The sequence below is a fragment of the Pristiophorus japonicus genome, chromosome 30 (assembly GCF_044704955.1).
Source record: "Pristiophorus japonicus isolate sPriJap1 chromosome 30, sPriJap1.hap1, whole genome shotgun sequence".
Lineage (NCBI taxonomy): Eukaryota > Metazoa > Chordata > Chondrichthyes > Pristiophoridae > Pristiophorus > Pristiophorus japonicus.
The window spans coordinates 10,673,209-10,693,422 of record NC_092006.1 but is presented as its reverse complement, the minus strand read 5'-3'; the positions used below and the strand labels follow the sequence as shown (position 1 = coordinate 10,693,422).

Sequence of the window (20,214 nt, the reverse complement as noted above, 5' to 3'; positions counted from 1 at the left end):
TGGAGGGGGTTACAGAGATAGGGAGGGGTGTAGAGGCTGGAGGAGGTTACAGAGGTAGGGAGGGGTGTAGGGGCTGGAGCAGGTTACAGAGATAGGGAGGGGTGTAGGGGCTGGAGGAGGTTACAGAGATAGGGAGGGGTGTAGGGGCTGGTGGAGGTTACAGAGATAGGGAGGGGTGTAGGGGCTGGAGGGGGTTACAGAGATAGGGAGGGGTGTAGGGGCTGGAGGGGGTTACAGAGATAGGGAGGGGTGTAGGGGCTGGAGGGGGTTACAGAGATAGGGAGGGGTGTAGGGGCTGGAGGAGGTTACAGAGATAGGGAGGGGTGTAGGGGCTGGAGGGGGTTACAGAGATAGGGAGGGGTGTAGGGGCTGGAGGGGGTTACAGAGATAGGGAGGGGGGGCGAGAGCAGACAATGAGGAGGTCGATCCTCACACACACACACACACACACACACACACACACGGCGGGGGAATTGGTTAGAAGGTTCTCTACTCACCGCATCCACCTGGTTCGCTATCTCCAACAGACGCATCTGTACAGTTTTGAGATTATATCCACTGTGTTGGAACTGCGGAACAGACCAGGGAGGGGAAATAATTGAAAAACAATTTACCGCGTGCCAAACAGCTTCACCCATCCCAGCTCATTGATTGGGCAAAGTCTACCGTCCCTCACGGGTAGAGCGCCCAACTGCTACTGAAATGGTGTTCCTTGCACTCCCCGAAAAGCAACGAACTTGCATTTCCACCAACGCAAAATACTGCGGAGGCCGGAATCTGGAATCTCAGCGGGTCAGGCGGCATTTGCGGAGAGATAGAAAAACAGAGTTAACCTTTCGGGTCTGTGACCTTTCGGCAGAGGTTCGAGGTGCGACACATTCTTCAGGTGGTGCAAGGACGGGGAGGCCGGCGGGGGGGGGCAGGGAAAGGAGGCAGGGTTGGAAGAACAAAAGGGAAGGTCGGTGAGCGGGTGGACAGCAGGAGAGATTCGAGAGACAAAAGGGATGGCGGGGTGAATTGATCAAAGCAAGTGATCAGGAAGGCCAATGGAATCTTGGCCTCTATTGCAAAGGGGATGGCGTATAAAAGCAGGGAAGTCCTGCTACAGTTATACAAGGTATTGCTGAGGCCACACCTGGAGTACTGCGTGCAGTTTTGGTTTCCATATTTACGAAAGGATATACTTGCTTTGGAGGCAGTTCAGAGAAGGTTCACTCGGTTGATTCCGGGGATGAGGGGGTTGACTTATGAGGAAAGGTTGAGGAGGTTGGGCCTCTACTCATTGGAATTCAGAAGAATGAGAGGTGATCTTATCGAAAGGTATAAGATTATGAGGGGGGCTTGACAAGGTGGATGCAGAGAGGATGTTTCCACTGATGGGGGAGACTAGAACTAGGGGGCGCGATCTTAGAATAAGGGGCCGCCCATTTAAAACTGAGATGAGGAGGAATTTCTTCTCCCAGAGGGTTGTAAATCTGTGGAATTCGCTGCCTCAGAGAGCTGTGGAAGCCGGGACATTGAATACATTTAAGACAGAGATAGACAGTTTCTTAACCGATAAGGGGATAAGGGGGCGGGCAGGGAAGTGGAGCTGAGTCCATGATCGGATCAGCCATGATCGTATTAAATGGCGGAGTAGGCTCAAGGGGCCGAATGGCCGACTCCTGCTCCTATTTCTTATGTTCTTGTGAGACGGTAATGATAAAAGTTAGGAAACAAAAGATGAGTTTAGATAGGGTGTGAATGGTGTGATAATTACCAGCTGCCATGGGAGACAAAGAGAAAAATTAAAATTAAAAAAGGAGGGGGGGGGGGTTAGCAAAAAAATGAATTGGGGGAAAGGGAGCAGAATATGAGCGGGGGTTATGGTCTGAAATTGGTGAACTCGATGTTGAGTGCAGAAGGCTGTAAAGTGCCTGAACGAAAGATGAGGTGCTGTTCCTCGAGCTTGCCTCAAGCTCCGTTGGAACAGTGTCGGAGGACGAGGACGGAGGTGTCAGAGTTGGGAGTGGAGCGGGGAATTAAAGTGACAGGCGACCGGAAGCTCGGGGTCACGCTCGCGGCCTGGACGGAAGTGTTCCGAAGCTGCATTTCTATCGCGCCTTTCACGACCACCGGACGTCCGAAAGCGCTTCACAGCCAATGAAGTACTTTTTTTCGAAGCGCGGTCACGGTTGTAAAGCGGGAAACGCGGCAGCCAATTTGCGCACAGCAAGCTCCCACACACAGAAATCTGATAACGACCCAGATCATTTTTTTTTTGTGATATTGCTCGAGGGATAAATATTCCTTCACGGCGAACGAGCCAAAGGTGGGCAGAGGAAACGTTACAAGGGACCACCCTCAAAGCCTCCCTGATAAAGTGCAACACCCCCACCGACACCTGGGAGTCCCTGGGCCCAAAGACCAGTCCGCCCTAAGTGGAGGAAGTGCATCCGGGAGGGCGCTGAGCACCTCGAGTCTCGTCGCCGAGAGCGTGCAGAAACCAAGCGCAGGCAGCGGAAGGAGCGTGCGGCAAACCAGTCCCACCCTCCCCTTCCCTCAACCACTGTCTGTCCCGCCTGTGACAGGGACTGTGGCTCTCGTATTGGACTGTTCAGCCACCTGAGGACTCATGTTATTGGAAGCAAGTCTTCCTCGATTGCGAGGGACTGCCTATGATGATGACGAATTGCCCCAGGACACCGGGGAGAACTCCCCCTGCTCTTCTGCTAATAGTGGCCGTGGGATCTTTTACGTCCACCTGAGAGGGCAGACGGGGCCTCGGTGCTTGTGGGATCTTGCTGTACGTAGATTGGCTGCCGTGTTTCCAACATTACAACAGTGACTACACTTCAAAAAGGGGGATGTCACAAAGGGGTTGAAAGGCGCTATACAAATGCAAGTTCTTTCTTTCCAGATGTCTTGAGAGAAAACTCTCCACTCGAGGCTAAAAAAATAAGGGCCCTTCAGCCTTCCCTCATAACTCAATCTCCTCCTACACTCGGGGCCAGCTGAGTGGCTCTTCCGAGCTGGAGGACTGGAGGGATGAGCTTCGATGGGAGGGTTAGGGGACTGGAGGGATGTGCTTCGATGGGAGGGTTAGGGGACGGGAGGGATGGGCTTCGATGGGAGGGTTCGGGGACTGGAGGGATGGGCTTCGATGGGAGGGTTCGGGGACTGGAGGGATGGGCTTCGATGGGAGTGTTAGGGGACTGGAGGGATGGGCTTCGATGGGAGGGTTAGGGGACGGGAGGGATGGGCTTCGATGGGAGGGTTAGGGGACTGGAGGGCTGGGCTTCGATGGGAGGGTTAGGGGACGGGAGGGATGGGCTTCGATGGGAGGGTTCGGGGACTGGAGGGATGGGCTTCGATGGGAGAGTTAGGGGACTGGAGGGATGGGCTTCGATGGGAGGGTTAGGGGACTGGAGGGATGGGCTTCGATGGGAGGGTTAGGGGACAGGAGGGATGGGCTTCGATGGGAGAGTCAGGGGACTGGGGGATGGGCTTCGATGTGAGAGTTAGGGGACTGGAGGGATGGGCTTCGATGGGAGGGTTAGGGGACAGGAGGGATGGGCTTCGATGGGAGAGTCAGGGGACTGGGGGATGGGCTTCGATGGGAGGGTTAGGGGACTGGAGGGATGGGCTTCGATGGGAGGGTTAGGGGACTGGAGGGATGGGCTTCGATGGGAGGGTTAGGGGACTGGAGGGATGGGCTTCGATGGGAGGGTTAGGGGACTGGAGGGATGGGCTTCGATGGGGGAGTTAGGGGACTGGAGGGATGGGCTTTGATGGGGGAGTTAGGGGACTGGAGGGTTGGGCTTCGATGGGAGAGTTAGGGGAATTGAGGGGTGGGCTTACTTTGAACTCATCCCTCTGGTCCCTTAACCAACTTCAATGTCTCAGTGACCAGACAAGGACCCGCTGGTCTCCAGTGCAACGCCCAGTTTAAGCAGGACTTCCCCCGACAGGAAGCATCCTCATCGAGCTAACTAAACTGGTCGTGCCCCTTGGCAGTGGTTACAGTTCCGAGTCGATCACCGTACCTCTCTATGGTCAGCCACCATCACCAGCTCAATGAACTTGGTCTCCGTCAGAATATCCCGTTTTCGCTGGGGAAAGAACAAATTAGATCGTTAAAGATGCAGGTTAGAAGTAAGTGAATAAGTAGATCTCTGCTTTTCACACAACCTTAGGAATAGCTTACCAATTTCAGAATGGACCAAAAGAAATGTCTACAATATTAAAAGGCCATTTGGCCCACCAAAGCCCATCCCTCCAGTCCCCTAACCCTCCCATCGAAGCCCATCCCCTCTAGTCCCCCAACTCTCCCATCGAAGCCCATCCCTCCAGTCCCCTAACCCTCCCATCGAAGCCCATCCCTCCAGTCCCCTAACCCTCCCATCGAAGCCCATCCCTCTAGTCCCCGAACTCTCCCATCGAAGCCCATCCCTCCAGTCCCCTAACCCTCCCATCGAAGCCCATCCCTCCAGTCCCCTAACCCTCCCATCGAAGCCCATCCCCTCTAGTCCCCCAACTCTCCCATCGAAGCCCATCCCTCCAGTCCCCTAACCCTCCCATCGAAGCCCATCCCTCTAGTCCCCGAACTCTCCCATCAAAGCCCATCCCTCCCGTCCCCTAACTCTCCCATCGAAGTGCACCTTCTTTACGCAGAGGGTTGTGGGGATCTGGAACTCGCTGCCTGGAAGAGTGGTGGATGCAGAAACCCTCACCACTTTTAAGAGATGGTTGGATGGGCTCTTGAAGTGCCGTAACCTTCAGGGTTACGGACCTAGAGCTGGTAATTGGGATTAGACTGGATGACCTTTTGTTGGCCGGCGCAGATATAACGGTAAGTACTGCAGGGAATCGAATACGGCCAGGGTGATCTCCTGGACTAGTGTCGATCGCCTGGATGGGTCGGAGATGAATTTTCCCAGATTTCCTCTCCCTAAATTGGCCTGGGTTTTTAATCGGGTTTTTGCCTCTCCCAGGGGATCCCATGGCTCCGGTTGGGGTGGAGTGTAGAATGTTTCAGTGTAAGGGGTGTCGCAGTTGTGTGGGGCGGACTGGTTGGGCCGGGTGCTCTTTACCTTTCCGTCATTGTTCATGGTTTTTTATGTAACCTTCAGGGCTGCTGACCGAGAGCCGTGCGGCTCTTTGTCGGCCGGCACAGACACGATGGGCCGAAATGGCCTTCTGCACTGTAAATTTCTATGTTTCTATCCCTCTAGTCCCCAGTTGGAGATCATACCCTGTGGAGATGCAGCTCCTCCTCCCGGTGAACGGGTTGGTCCAGGGTAGGGTGGCTGAGAACACACCTCTTCTGGTTGAAGTGGACCGGTTGTATCCTGTAGATGAGGTGAACATCCCTCGTGTCCCCGGTAAGCGGCTCGATCCCATAACTTTGGTTCCGAGCCAACACGATCAAACCCCTGAGCAAAACAACAACATGTCAACGGGAAGCCCAGTACTCAAGGCCCAGACGTTGATATCATCAGCTGTCGACACCCACCAAGCAGGTTTCACATCAATCACCCCATGCGCTGACATTTTTCATCGCTATTACAGCACAGAAAGAGGCCGTTCGGCCAATTGTACTCATCCATCCCTTTGTTACCTCCAGACTTGACTATTCCAATGCACTCCTGGCTGGCCACCCACATTCTACCCCACGGAAACGAGAGGTGATCCAAAACTCGGCTGCCCCCGTGTCCTAACTCGCACCGAGTCATAGAAACATAGAAACATGGAAAATAGGTGCAGGAGTAGGCCATTCGGCCCTTCGAGCCTGCACCGCCATTCAATGAGTTCATGACTGAACATGCAACTTCAGTACCCCATTCCTGCTTTCTCGCCATACCCCTTGATCCCCCTAGTAGTAAGGACTACATCTAATTCCTTTTTGAATACATTTAGCGAATTGGCCTCAACAACTTTCTGTGGTAGAGAATTCCACAGGTTCACCACTCTCTGGGTGAAGAAATTTCTCCTCATCTCGGTCCTAAATGGCTTACCCCTTATCCTTAGACTGTGACCCCTGGTTCTGGACTTCCCCAACATCGAGAACATTCTTCCTGCACCGAACCATTCTTCTAAATTCCAGTGAATAAAAGCCCAGTTGATCCAGTCCCTCCTCATATGTCAGTCCTGCCATCCCAGGAATCAGTCTGGTGAACCTTCGCTGCACTCCCTCAATAGCAAGAATGTCCTTCCTCAGATTAGGAGACCAAAACAGAACACAATATTCCAGGTGAGGCCTCACCAAGGCCCTGTACAACTGCAGTAAGACCTCCCTGCTCCTATACTCAAATCCTCCCGCTATGAAGGCCAACATGCCATTTGCCTTCTTCACCGCCTGCTGTACCTGCATGCCAATTTTCAATGACTGATGTACCATGACACCCAGGTCTCGATGCACCTCCCCTTTTCCTAATCTGTCACCATTCAGATAATATTCTGCCTTCCTGTTTTTGCCACCAAAGTGGACAACCTCACATTTATCCACATTATACTGCATCAGAAGAGGCCATTTCGGCCCATCGTGTCCGCGCCGGCCGACAAAGAGCCACCCAGCCTAATCCCACTTTCCCGCTCTCGGTCCGTAGCCCTGCAGGTTACGGCACTTCAGGTGCACATCCAGGTACTTTTTAAATGTGGTGAGGGTTTCTGCCTCTACCACCCTTTCAGGCAGTGAGTTCCACCCCTGACCCCCACCGCCCTCTGGGTGAAGACATTTCCCCTCAAATCCCCTCTAAACCTCTCCCCAATTACTTAAAATCTATGCCCCCTGGTTCTTGACCCCTCTGCTAAGGGAAACAGATCTGTCCTATCCACTCAATCCAGGCCCCATAATTTTATACACCTCAATAAGGTCTCCCCTCAGCCTCCTCTGTTCCAAAGAAAACAAGCCCAGCCTATCCAATCTTTCCTCATCGCTAAAATTCTCCAGTCCAGGCAACATCCTGGTAAATCTCCTCTGTACCCTCTCTAGTGCAACATCTTGATAAATCTCCTCTGTACCCTCTCCAGTGCAACATCCTGGTAAATCTCCTCTGTACCCTCTCCAGTGCAACATCCTGGTAAATCTCCTCTGTATCCTCTCTAGTGCAACATCCTGGTAAATCTCCTCTGTACCCTCTCTAGTGCAACATCCTGGTAAATCTCCTCTGCACCCTCTCCAGTGCAACATCCTGGTAAATCTCCTCTGTACCCTCTCTAGTGCAACATCCTGGTAATTCTCCTCTGTACCCTCTCCAGTGCAACATCCTGGTAAATCTCCTCTGTACCCTCTCCAGTGCAACATCCTGGTAAATCTCCTCTGTACCCTCTCTCGTGCAACATCCTGGTAAATCTCCTCTGCACCCTCTCTAGTGCAACATCCTGGTAAATCTCCTCTGTACCCTCTCCAGTGCAACATCCTGATAAATCTCCTCTGTACCCTCTCCAGTGCAACATCCTGGTAAATCTCCTCTGTACCCTCTCTAGTGCAACATCCTTGTAAATCATCTCTGTACCCTCTCTAGTGCAACATCCTGGTAAATCTCCTCTGCACCCTCTCCAGTGCAACATCCTGGTAAATCTCCTCTGTACCCTCTCCAGTGCAACATCCTGGTAAATCTCCTCTGTACCCTCTCTAGTGCAACATCCTGGTAAATCTCCTCTGTACCCTCTCTAGTGCAACATCCTGGTAAATCTCCTCTGTACCCTCTCTAGTGCAACATCCTGGTAAATCTCCTCTGCACCCTCTCCAGTCAACATCCTGGTAAATCTCCTCTGTACCCTCTCCAGTGCAACATCCTGGTAAATCTCCTCTGTACCCTCTCCAGTGCAACATCCTGGTAAATCTCCTCTGTACCCTCTCTAGTGCAACTTCCTGGTAAATCTCCTCTGTACCCTCTCCAGTGCAACATCCTGGTAAATCTCCTCTGTACCCTCTCTAGTGCAACTTCCTGGTAAATCTCCTCTGTACCCTCTCCAGTGCAACATCCTGGTAAATCTCCTCTGTACCCTCTCTAGTGCAATCACATCTTTCCTGTAATGTGGTGACCAGAACTGCACGCAGTACTCCTGCTGGTGTTCCTGTGCTAACTCTTCAACTGAAACAACCTGCTCTAATCCCAATTCCTGTCCTTTACCTGATTAACTTACAACCGATCATCAAATTCTCTTCTCAATGAACAGCTAGCCTCCACCAGATGAATTCCTCGTGGTCCGTGACCTAACAGCACTCGGTGTAAAAATAACGCTCATTCCAACCTCTTAATTTTTCTCTGTGTCCCTTTACTGCCGATTCACCAACCAAGATAAACAACCTTTCTCTGTGTTCCCTCTAAAAAAAACTTTAAAGCCTTTTAAATCTTCCAATAATCTCGACTTAACCTTGCTGCTAAATTCACATTCTTGCTGTGACTCAGTGGCTAACACTCTTGCCTATCAGTCAGAAAATTGTGTGTCAGAGTCCACCACTCCAGAGATTCAAGCTCAACAATCTAGGCCGACACTCCCAGTGCAGTACTGAGGGAGCGCCGCACTGTCAGAGGGGCAGTACTGAGGGAGCGCCGCACTGTCGGAGGGGCAGTACTGAGGGAGCGCCGCACTGTCGGAGGGGCGGTACTGAGGGAGCGCCGCACTGTCGGAGGGGCAGTACTGAGGGAGCACCGCACTGTCGGAGGGGCGGTACTGAGGGAGCGCCGCACTGTCGGAGGGGCAGTACTGAGGGAGCGCCGCACTGTCGGAGGGGCAGTACTGAGGGAGCGCCGCACTGTCGGAGGGGTGGTACTGAGGGAGTGCCGCACTGTCGGAGGGGCAGTACTGAGGGAGTGCCGCACTGTCGGAGGGGCAGTACTGAGGGGGCTTTACTCTGTAACTGGCTCTCTTCTATGTCACTGGGGAGAAGGATTCAGACCCAAAAGGAATTTAGAGAGACGTAGAGTACTCAGTCGGTGTGGTCCCCACATACATACCTCAGGCCGGAACAGAGGCTGACACTGACGTGGGAGTCGGGATAACCTTTAACCTTGCCATGATAATAGCAGTTAACCTGAAAAAAAGCAGAAGCTTAGGAATCCCAAACATGCCCATCTCAGAACCATTCCCCAACACTTAACAACGCAGGAGAAATAGGAGCAGGAGTCGGCCATTTGGCCCCTCGAGCCTGCTCCGCCATTCAATAAGATCGTGGCTGATCCCTATAATATACAGAGAGGCTGCTATTCTCTACAATATACTCAGTCTGCTATTCTCTATAATATACACAGGCTGCTATTCTCTGTAATATACACAGGGACTGCTATTCTCTATAATATACACAGGGGCTGCTATTCTCTATAATATACACAGGGGCTGCTATTCTCTACAATATACACAGGGACTGCTATTCTCTACAATATACACAGGGACTGCTATTCTCTATAATATACACAGGGGCTGCTATTCTCTATAATATACACAGGGGCTGCTATTCTCTGTAATATACACAGGGGCTGCTATTCTCTGTAATATACACAGGGACTGCTATTCTCTGTCATATACACAGGGACTGCTATTCTCTATAATATACACAGGGGCTGCTATTCTCTACAATATACACAGGCTGCTATTCTCTGTAATATTCGCAGGGGCTGCTATTCTCTGTAATATACACAGGGGCTGCTATTCTCTGTAATATACACAGGGGCTGCTATTCTCTATAATATACACAGGGGCTGCTATTCTCTATAATATACACAGGGGCTGCTATTCTCTATAAAATACACAGGGGCTGTTATTCTCTATAATATACACAGGGACTGCTATTCTCTATAATATACACAGGGACTGCTATTCTCTATAATATACACAGGGGCTGCTATTCACTATAATATACACAGGGGCTGCTATTCTCTATAATATACACAGGGGCTGCTATTCTCTATAATATACACAGGGGCTGCTATTCTCTATAATATACACAGGGGCTGCTATTCTCTATAATATACACAGGGGCTGCTATTCTTTATAATACACACAGGGGCTGCTATTCTCTATAATATACACAGGAGCTGCTATTCTCTATAATATACACAGGGACTGCTATTCTCTATAATATACACAGGGTCTGCTATTCTCTGTAATATACACAGGGGCTGCTATTCTCTATAATTTGTTGGGGAAGGGTGTCAAGGGATTATCGATCAAAAGTCGGAAAAATGTAGTTGGGGTGCTGTTCTGCCAAGATGTGACCACATTGCTGAATGGCCCACGTCCTGTTCCTTTAGTTACGAGGTCCCAAGTCCGAGCCTGTTGTGCGATTACGTTGAACCCCATCGACTCCCCTTCTCTGCACAAACCTCAATCCAGAGGGCCAGCCAATGAACCCATCATCATCACAGGCAGTCCCTCAGAATCGAGGAAGACTTGCTTCCACTCTTAGCATGAGTCCTTAGGTGGCTGAACAGTCCAATACAGGAGCCACAGTCCCTGTCACAGGTGGGACAGATAGTGGTTGAGGGAAGGGGAGGGTGGGACTGGTTTGTCGCACGCTCCTTCCGCTGCCTGCGCTTGGTTTCTGCATGCTCTCGGCGACGAGACTCGAGGTGCTCAGCGCCCTCCCGGAAGCGCTTCCTCCACTTAGGGCGGTCTGGTCTTTGGCCAGGGACTCCCAGGTGTCGGTGGGGATATTGCACTTTATCAGGGAGGCTTTGAGGGTGGTCCCTTGTAACGTTTCCTCTGCCCACCTTTGGCTCGTTTGCCATGAAGGAGTTCCGAGTAGAGCGCTTGCTTTGGGAGTCTCGTGTCTGGGGACATGTGGACAATGTGGCCCTGCCCAGCGGAGCTGGTCGAGTGTGGTCAGTGCTTCGATGCTGGGGATGTTGGCCTGGTCGAGGACGCTAACGTTGGTGCGTCTGTCCTCCCGGGGGATTCTCAGGATCTTGCTGAGACAATGAACCACACACACACTGGCACTCTTGACTCAACTCAACCCAAATCTCCCCTCGCTCTTTGGCCGAGAAGTTGCTCAACACTCCTTCCCTTCTCCCTATCATTTCCTAATCTTCATCTCGTGCAGTGGCAAAGGGAATTCAATCCGGAGAAGTGTGAGGTAATGTATTTGGGGAGGGTTAACAAGGAAAGGGAATACACATTAAATGGTCGGACACTGAGAAGTGTAGAGGAACAAAGGGACCTTGGAGTGCAGGTCCACAGATCCCTGAAGGTAGCAGGCCAGGTGGATAAGGTGGTTAAGAAGGCACACGGAATACTTGCCTTTATTAGCCGAGGCATAGAATACAAGAGCAGGGAGGTTATGCTTGAACTGTATACAACACTGGTTAGGCCACAGCTGGAGTACTGCGTGCAGTTCTGGTCACCACATTACAGGAAAGATGTGATTGCACTGGAGAGGGTACAGAGGAGATTTACCAGGATGTTGCACTGGAGAGGGTGCAGAGGAGATTTACCAGGATGTTGCACTAGAGAGGGTACAGAGGAGATTTACCAGGATGTTGCACTGGAGAGGGTACAGAGGAGATTTACCAGGATGTTGCACTGGAGAGGGTACAGAGGAGATTTACCAGGATGTTGCACTGGAGAGGGTACAGAGGAGATTTACCAGGATGTTGCACTGGAGAGGGTGCAGAGGAGATTTACCAGGATGTTGCACTAGAGAGGGTACAGAGGAGATTTACCAGGATGTTGCACTAGAGAGGGTACAGAGGAGATTTACCAGGATGTTGCACTAGAGAGGGTACAGAGCAGATTTACCAGGTTGTTGCACTGGAGAGGGTACAGAGGAGATTTACCAAGATGTTGCACTGGAGAGGGTACAGAGGAGATTTACCAGGATGTTGCACTAGAGAGGGTACAGAGGAGATTTACCAGGATGTTGCACTGGAGAGGGTACAGAGGAGATTTACCAGGATGTTGCACTAGAGAGGGTACAGAGAGATTTACCAGGATGTTGCACTAGAGAGGGTACAGAGGAGATTTACCAGGATGCTGCACTGGAGAGGGTACAGAGGAGATTTACCAGGATGTTGCACTGGAGAGGGTACAGAGGAGATTTACCAGGATGTTGCACTGGAGAGGGTGCAGAGGAGATTTACCAGGATGTTGCACTAGAGAGGGTACAGAGGAGATTTACCAGGATGTTGAACTGGAGAGGGTGCAAAGGAGATTTACCAGGATGTTGCCAGGACTGGAGAATTTTAGCGATGAGGAAAGATTGGATAGGCTGGCGTTGTTTTCTTTGGAACAGAGGAGGCTGAGGGGAGACCTGATTGAGGTGTATAAAATTATGAGGGGACTGGATCGAGTGGATAGGACGGACCTGTTTCCCTTGGCAGAGGGGTCAAGAACCAGGGGGCATAGATTGAAAGTAATTGGGGGGAGGTTTAGAGGGGATTTGAGGGGAAATGTCTTCACCCAGAGGGTGGTGGGGGTCTGGGGTGGAACTCACGGCCTGAAAGGGTGGTAGAGGCAGAAACCCTCACCACATTTAAAAAGTACCTGGATGTACACTTGAAGTGCCGTAACCTACAGGGCTAGGGACCGAGAGCGGGAAAGTGGGATTAGGCTGGGTGGCTCTTTGTCGGCCGGCACGGGACACGATGGGCCGAAATGGCCTCCAGCCGCGCTGTAAATTTCTCCGTTTGTGTCCCCCGAGGTGTCAGGATCCTTCCCTCCTCGCCCCCTCCCCCCACCCGCTCAGTGTTCCCCAGGTCAATGGCGCTCAGTGTCCTTACCGGATCGCTGTCCGCTTCCGTGACCAAGGTCCCGTTGGGTAGATAGTACATCAGCTGATGACTGCCAGAGAGGAGCTTCCTGAGGGAAGGCACAGAGAGAGAGACAGACGCAGGAATATAACTCAACAAAACTCATTCATCATCAGTGAACCACGATTCTTGAACAATAGGTGAGCAAATCTCACACACACATACACACACACACACACACACACACACAGACAACAACAAGTACTGATAAAGCACCTTAAACATCCCATGGCGGTTCACAGCACTGTTACAAGGCAGGTACAACAGGAGCGGCGAGGTTGGGGCGAAGGAGCGGCGAGAGATTGTCGAGGGACGTGATAGGGGCCCAGGAGAGGCGAGAGTTCGGGGGCCCAGGGGCAGTACGGGCCCAGCCCACACTGTGCGATATGTGGGCGCACTGGGTCCGTGCAGCAGAGCTGGTCTCCAGTCGTCCTGGTTAACCCTTGCCCCTGGACCAAGACCTCGCTCTGTCAAGCCCCGTGTGGTGGCTGGTGTGTAACGGTCACCCCACGTTAAAAAAATCCACGCACAGGCATCTTCCACCCTTCGGGATGTAGTTCGGGATCCGGAATATTAGGTCCTTCATTGAAACACCTGTGAACTCATCCCTTTTTTTCCATGGAAGGAAGTCATCCTCGTTTCGAAGGACTGCCTGTGATGGTGACAAGCCAAATCAGATATTTTTGCCAACAAGCCACAGAAGAAGAAATTAGAGCAGGTGCTTGGGCACAGAGGTGGGTTTTAAGCAGCGACATAAAGGAGGAGAGAGGGGCGGAGAGGTTTAGGGAGGGAGTTCCAGAGCTTGGGGCCCAGGCAGCTGAAGGCACGGCCACCGATGGTGGAGCGATTATAATCAGGGATGCTCAGGAGGGAGAATTAGAGCAACGCAGCGATCTCGGAGGGTGGTGGGGCTGGAGGAGGTTACAGAGATAGGGAGGAGTGTAGGGGCTGGAGGAGGTTACAGAGATAGGGAGGGGTGTAGGGGCTGGAGGGGGTTACAGAGATAGGGAGGGGTGTAGGGGATGGAGGAGGTTACAGAGATAGGAAGGGGTGTAGGGGATGGAGGAGGTTACAGAGATAGGAAGGGGTGTAGGGGCTGGAGGAGGTTACAGACATAGGGAGGGTTGTAGGGGCTGGAGGAGGTTACAGAGATCGGGAGGTGTGTAGGGGCTGGAGGAGGTTACAGAGATAGGGAGGGTTGTAGGGGCTGGAGGAGGTTACAGAGATAGGGAGCGGTGTAGGGGCTGGAGGAGGTTACAGAGATAGGGAGGGGTGTAGGGGCTGGAGGAGGTTACAGACATAGGGAGGGTTGTAGGGGCTGGAGGAGGTTACAGAGATAGGGAGCGGTGTAGGGGTTGGAGGAGGTTACAGAGATAGGGAGGGTTGTAGGGGCTGGAGGAGGTTACAGAGATAGGGAGCGGTGTAGGGGCTGGAGGAGGTTACAGAGATAGGGAGGGGTGTAGGGGCTGGAGGAGGTTACAGACATAGGGAGGGTTGTAGGGGCTGGAGGAGGTTACAGAGATTGGGAGCGGTGTAGGGGTTGGAGGAGGTTACAGAGATAGGGAGCGGTGTAGGGGCTGGAGGAGGTTACAGAGATAGGGAGCGGTGTAGGGGCTGGAGGAGGTTACAGAGATAGGGAGGAGGTGAGGGTCATGGAGGGATTTGTAAACAAAGATGAGAGTTTTGATATGCACACATCGTTTTCTATTGAGTCACTGGGCGCAAGGCAGAGATACAAGCATGGCCCCTTGTCCACTTTCATCCAGTGGACATCAATTGTTCTCAAAGACCAGGTGCCAAGAGGGATTGGAAGAAGAGGGTGTAGACATTGAGCTCACTCCAAACAGTCTCTCTGCTCCACCTCCCTCCTCACAACAACTGCGGCAGTGCTGAGGGAGGGCCGCACTGTCGGAGGGGCGGTACTGAGGGAGCGCCGCACTGTCGGAGGGGCAGTACTGAGGGAGCGCCGCACTGTCAGAGGGGCAGTACTGAGGGAGCGCCGCACTGTCGGAGGGGCGGCGCTGAGGGAGCACCGCACTGTCGGAGGGGCAGCGCTGAGGGAGCATCGCACTGTCGGAGGGGCAGTACTGAGGGAGCACCGCACTGTCGGAGGGGCAGTACTGAGGGAGCGCCGCACTGTCGGAGGGGCAGTACTGAGGGAGCGCCGCACTGTCGGAGGGGCGGCGCTGAGGGAGCACCGCACTGTCGGAGGGGGGGTACTGAGGGAGCATCGCACTGTCGGAGGGGGGGGTACTGAGGGAGCACCGCACTGTCGGAGGGGGGGTACTGAGGGAGCACCGCACTGTTGGAGGGGGGGTACTGAGGGAGCGTCGCACTGTCGGAGGGGCGGCGCTGAGGGAGCGGCGGCCTGGATCTTGGGTTCAAGTCCCTGGAGTGACTCAGAGGCGAGTGTGCTGCCCACTGAGCTACGGCTGGGAGCAGTCCGCTTCAATTGCTGGTCCATTAACACGCGCAGCGGTCTGATACAGGAAGGAGGCACATCGCTCAGCTTTCGTTCCCAAGTAACAATGCGCTGGGTGTCAGCATGGTCCCAAAACATGGGGAAGGTTGGAATGGAGGGCAGGAAACAAAAAATCAATAATGGAGCCGGGGTTTTGCTGAATAACGTCTCCATCTGTCCACCTCATCCACAAATTCTGCAGCCCTCACTCACTCATTCTGCTTCAGTTCCAATACCAGGCGTCGCTCTTCCGTCTGGATCACGCACTGTAACCGAAGTCTGGGGCCACCCTGTCAAAAACGAGAAAGCGGAAATTATCAGGGCAGTTATAGCATGGGGTTAGATACAGAGTAAAGCTCCCTCTACACTGTCCCATCAAACACTCCCAGGGCAGGTACAGCACGGGGTTAGATACAGAGTAAAGCTCCCTCTACACTGTCCCATCAAACACTCCCAGGGCAGGTACAGCACGGGGTTAGATACAGAGTAAAGCTCCCTCTACACTGTCCCATCAAACACTCCCAGGGCAGGTACAGCACAGGATTAGATACAGAGTAAAGCTCCCTCTACACTGTCCCATCAAACACTCTCAGGGCAGGTACAGCACAGGATTAGATACAGAGTAAAGCTCCCTCTACACTGTCCCATCAAACACTCCCAGGGCAGGTACAGGGGGTTAGATACAGAGTAAAGCTCCCTCTACACTGTCCCATCAAACACTCCCAGGGCAGGTACAGCACGGGGTTAGATACAGAGTAAAGCTCCCTCTACACTGTCCCCGTCAAACACTCCCAGGGCAGGTACAGCATGGGGTTAGATACAGAGTAAAGCTCCCTCTACACTGTCCCCATCAAACACTCCCAGGGCAGGTACAGGGGGTTAGATACAGAGTAAAGCTCCCTCTGCAATTTTGCTCTAACCACTTGGAAAAGACAGAGTATCCTGCAATTTTACATCAAGCACAAGTCCCACTGCAGGCCTTAATCTCAGAAGCAATGAGTTTCCTCGACAGCTGTGGATATATTTCAACGACAGGATCCCTGCGTGTCGCAGCTGGGAGGAAGGCTAATTCTTTAGAACGAAAATGACACAGGAGCAGGATTAATCTCCTGAATCACGCATTTCCACTGAATTAAACGTCAGAGAGCAGGAGGCTGGTCATCTGCCTGTTGGGGTAGGGGGAAAGGGACAAGCAGTCAAACTTACACTCAGGGTCAGACCCAGGGGGCCGGAGGTATAAGTAGAGGGGGCGGGGAGGAGACAGAGGGGGGCGGGGGGGAGAGAGAGGGGGGCGTGGGGGAGAGAGAGGGGGGCGTGGGGGAGAGAGAGTGGGGCGGGGGGGAGAGAGAGAGGGGGGCGGGGGGAAGAGAGAGGGGGGCGGGGGGAGAGAGAGGGGGGCGGGGGGGAGAGAGAGGGGGGCGGGGGGGAGAGAGAGGGGGGCGGGGGGGAGAGAGAGGGGGCGGGGGGAGAGAGAGGGGGGTGGGGGGGAGAGAGAGGGGGGCGGGGGGGAGAGAGAGAAGGGGGCGGGGGGGAGAGAGAGGGGGGCGGGGGGAGAGAGAGGGGGGCGGGGGGAGAGAGAGAGTGGGGCGGGGGAAGAGAGAGTGGGGCGGGGGGAGAGAGAGGGGGGCGGGGGGAAAGAGAGGGGGGCGGGGGGAAAGAGAGAGGGGGGCGGGGGGGAGAGAGAGAGGGGGGCGGGGGGGAGAGAGAGAGGGGGGCGGGGGGGAGAGAGAGGGGGCGGGGGAGAGAGAGAGAGGGGGGCGGGGAGGAGAGAGAGGGGGGCGGGGGGGAGAGAAAGGGGGGCGGGGGGGAGAGAAAGGGGGGCGGGGGGGAGAGAGGGGGGCGGGGGGGAGAGAGAGGGGGCGGGGGGGAGAGAGAGTGGGGCGGGGGGAGAGAGAGGGGGGCGAGGGGGAGAGAGAGGGGTCGAGGGGGAGAGAGAGGGGGGGGCGGGGGGGGAGAGAGAGGGGGGCGAGGGGGAGAGAGAGGGGGGGGCGGGGGGCAGAGAGAGAGGGGGGCGAGGGGGAGAGAGAGGGGGGTGGGGGGGAGAGAGAGGGGGGGGCGGGGGGAGAGAGGGGGGGGGCGGGGGGGAGAGAGAGGGGGGCGGGGGGGAGAGAGAGGGGGCGGGGGGGAGAGAGAGGGGGGGCGGGGGGGAGAGAGAGTGGGGCGGGGGGGAGAGAGAGGGGGGCGGGGGGAGAGAGAGGGGGCGGGGGGGGAGAGAGAGGGGGGCGGGGGGGAGAGAGAGGGGGGCGGGGGGAGAGAGAGGGGGGGCGGGAGGAGAGAGAGGGGGGCCGGGGGAGAGAGAGGGGGGCGGGGGTGAGAGAGAGGGGGGTCGGGAGGAGAGAGAGGGGGGGCGGGGGAGAGAGAGGGGGGCGGGGGGGAGAGAGAGGGGGACGGGGGGGAGAGAGAGGGGGCGGGGGGGAGAGAGAGGGGGGCGGGGGGGAGAGAGAGAGGGGCGGAGGGAGAGAGAGGGGGGGCGGGAGGAGAGAGAGGGGGGCGGGGGAGAGAGAGGGGGGCGGGGGGGAGAGAGAGGGGGGGCGGGGGAGAGAGAGGGGGGCGGGGGGGAGAGAGAGGGGGGGCGGGAGGAGAGAGAGGGGGGGCGGGGGAGAGAGAGGGGGGGCGGGGGAGAGAGAGGGGGGGCGGGGGAGAGAGAGGGGGGCGGGGGGGAGAGAGAGGGGGGGCGGGGGGGAGAGAGAGGGGGGCGGGGGGGAGAGAGAGGGGGGGCGGGGGGGAGAGAGAGGGGGGGCGGGGGGGAGAGAGAGGGGGGGGCGGGGGGGGAGAGAGAGGGGGGGCGGGGGGGAGAGAGAGGGGGGGGCGGGGGGGGAGAGAGAGGGGGGGCAGAGAGAGGTGGGGCTGGAGAGGTGGTGTTTGAGAGAGGCGGGGGATAGAGGAGAACCTATATCAAGGGGGTCACACAGGATAAGGGGTCGACCATTTGGGGCTGAGATGAGGAGGAATTTCTGCACTCAGAGGGTGGTGAATCTTTGGGATTCTCTGCCCCAGAGGGCTGTGGAGGCTCAGTCGTTGAGTATATTCAAGGCTGAGACCGGTAGACTTTTGGACTCTCGGGGAATCGAGGTATGGGGCAGGAAAGTGGAGGTCGAAGGTCAGCCGTGGTCTTATTGAATGGTGGAGCAGGCTCGAGGGGCCGAATGGCCGACTCCTGCTGCGATTTCTTGTGTTGCAATCGCCGAGCAGAACTGAGTCTCCTCCTCTCTCACCACTCCCAGCCCTGGGTCAGTGTAACAAATGTAATAACTCAAAAGACTTGTTCATGTAAACTGCCCAATTGTAAACCTGATGCAACTTTATCGGCGCCCAAAGTAACCCGCGAGACACGGTACCCACGCTTGTAGACCAGTGAACGCACATGCGCACGTACAGCCCGATGAGCTTTGCCAGTGGCGCCCCCCTGGCGTCCGGTGACCCCAAGCATAAATACCGAACAGTAAGCGACACAGCAGAACATCGTGACTTCCCCCACAGGGACTCTGCCAAAGAGCAGAAGAGGTTTGCCAAAGGGTTAACACGATTGTTTATCTGACCGCCCCACATCGCCAGGCCAGGAGTTCACCGTTCCCGCCTTTTCCTGGGGGAGGCCCTTGGCCAGAGAGTGAGGTCAGGGTGCAAATCTCTCCGCCGCCGTTCCGCACAGACCCATGGCAATCCCTCAAGCTCGTTTTTTGCACGGCTGTCTGCTGATTAAACCTCAGAGGTTTCCTGCCATTATCTTGCTGTCACCACACCCGACTATTCAGCTCCCGACTGAATCCAAGAATCTCGCCGCACAGGAGGATCCCACTGGGCCCGCGGAGCCCGTGCTGTGCCGGCTCTGTGACAGAGCGATCCAATCAGTCCCACTCCCCCCCCTGCTCTTTCCCCACAGCCCGGCACATTCCCCCCTTCCAGTATTTACCCAATTCCCCCGTTTGAAAAAGTCCTGATTGAATCTGCTCCCACTGCCCCTCCGCTACCTGAGCCAGGCCTACACTTGACTCCACTCCCGCTCTGTACTCGAGTGTTCCAGAGTCAATCGCTATGGCAACTGGGGGCGGGTGGGGGCAGCAGACAGAGAGAAGATGGATGGAAAGAACGCCTTTCAATGTCCGTCCGCACTTTGCAGCTGATGAATCACCCCTCAAGGGCAATCACTGTTGCTTTCAAGGCGAGCACAGCAAGATCCCACGAACAGAAGTGGGATAGATGACCACTGCTATGAAGTGTTGTTGGTTGCTGGCTTAAGGTTGAATAGCAGCCATGGGATCTTTTACAACCACATGAGGGGATAGACGGGGCCTTGGTTTAACGTCTCATCTGAAAGACAGCACCTCCGACAGTGCGGCACTCCCTCAGTACGGCCCCTCCGGCAGTACGGCGCTCCCTCAGTACTGCCCCTCCGACAGTGCGGGGCTCCCTCAGTACTGCCCCTCCGACAGTGCGGCGCTCCCTCAGTACTGCCCCTCCGACAGTGCGGGGCTCCCTCAGTACTGCCCCTCCGACAGTGCGGCGCTCCCTCAGTACCGCCCCTCCGACAGTGCGGCGCTCCCTCAGTACTGCCCCTCCGACAGTGCGGGGCTCCCTCAGTACTACCCCTCCGACAGTGCGGCGCTCCCTCAGTACTGCCCCTCCGACAGTGCGGCGCTCCCTCAGTACTGCCCCTCCGACAGTGCGGCGCTCCCTCAGTACTGCCCCTCCGACAGTGCGGCGCTCCCTCAGTACTGCCCCTCCGACAGTGCGGCGCTCCCTCAGTACTGCCCCTCCGACAGTGCGGGGCTCCCTCAGTACTGCACTGGGAGCGTCGGCCTGGATTTTTGTGCCCGAGTCTCTGGAGTGGGACTTGAACCTATGACCTTCTGACTCAGAGGCGAGAGAGAGCTGCCAATTGAGGCACGGCTGAAAGAAAGGCCTTTAGATTGTAACAGGAGGTGGTTGAGGAAAAGATGAGGACATACATATTTTTGGAACACTTGGAATAAAATGAGTTGCACAACAGCTTGGTATTTATTCCAGCATCCACAGTATTTT

At 55.1% G+C, this 20,214-nt stretch overlaps 1 protein-coding gene across 5 annotated transcripts in view; it reads right to left on the bottom strand.

Annotated features, from left to right (window-relative positions):
- The window catches only part of adam15 (ADAM metallopeptidase domain 15), an 89,259-nt gene that overhangs the window by 56,870 nt on the left and 12,175 nt on the right, over nt 1-20,214 (bottom strand). For all 5 annotated transcript variants that reach the window (XM_070868677.1, XM_070868679.1, XM_070868680.1 and 2 more), the window contains exons 3-8: nt 15,409-15,485; nt 12,705-12,783; nt 8,946-9,022; nt 5,234-5,414; nt 4,026-4,091; nt 498-569 (exon numbers count right to left, since the gene is read on the bottom strand). In XM_070868677.1, the coding sequence (XP_070724778.1) occupies nt 498-569; nt 4,026-4,091; nt 5,234-5,414; nt 8,946-9,022; nt 12,705-12,783; nt 15,409-15,485 (552 nt within the window). The remainder of the gene's footprint in view (nt 1-497; nt 570-4,025; nt 4,092-5,233; nt 5,415-8,945; nt 9,023-12,704; nt 12,784-15,408; nt 15,486-20,214) is intronic.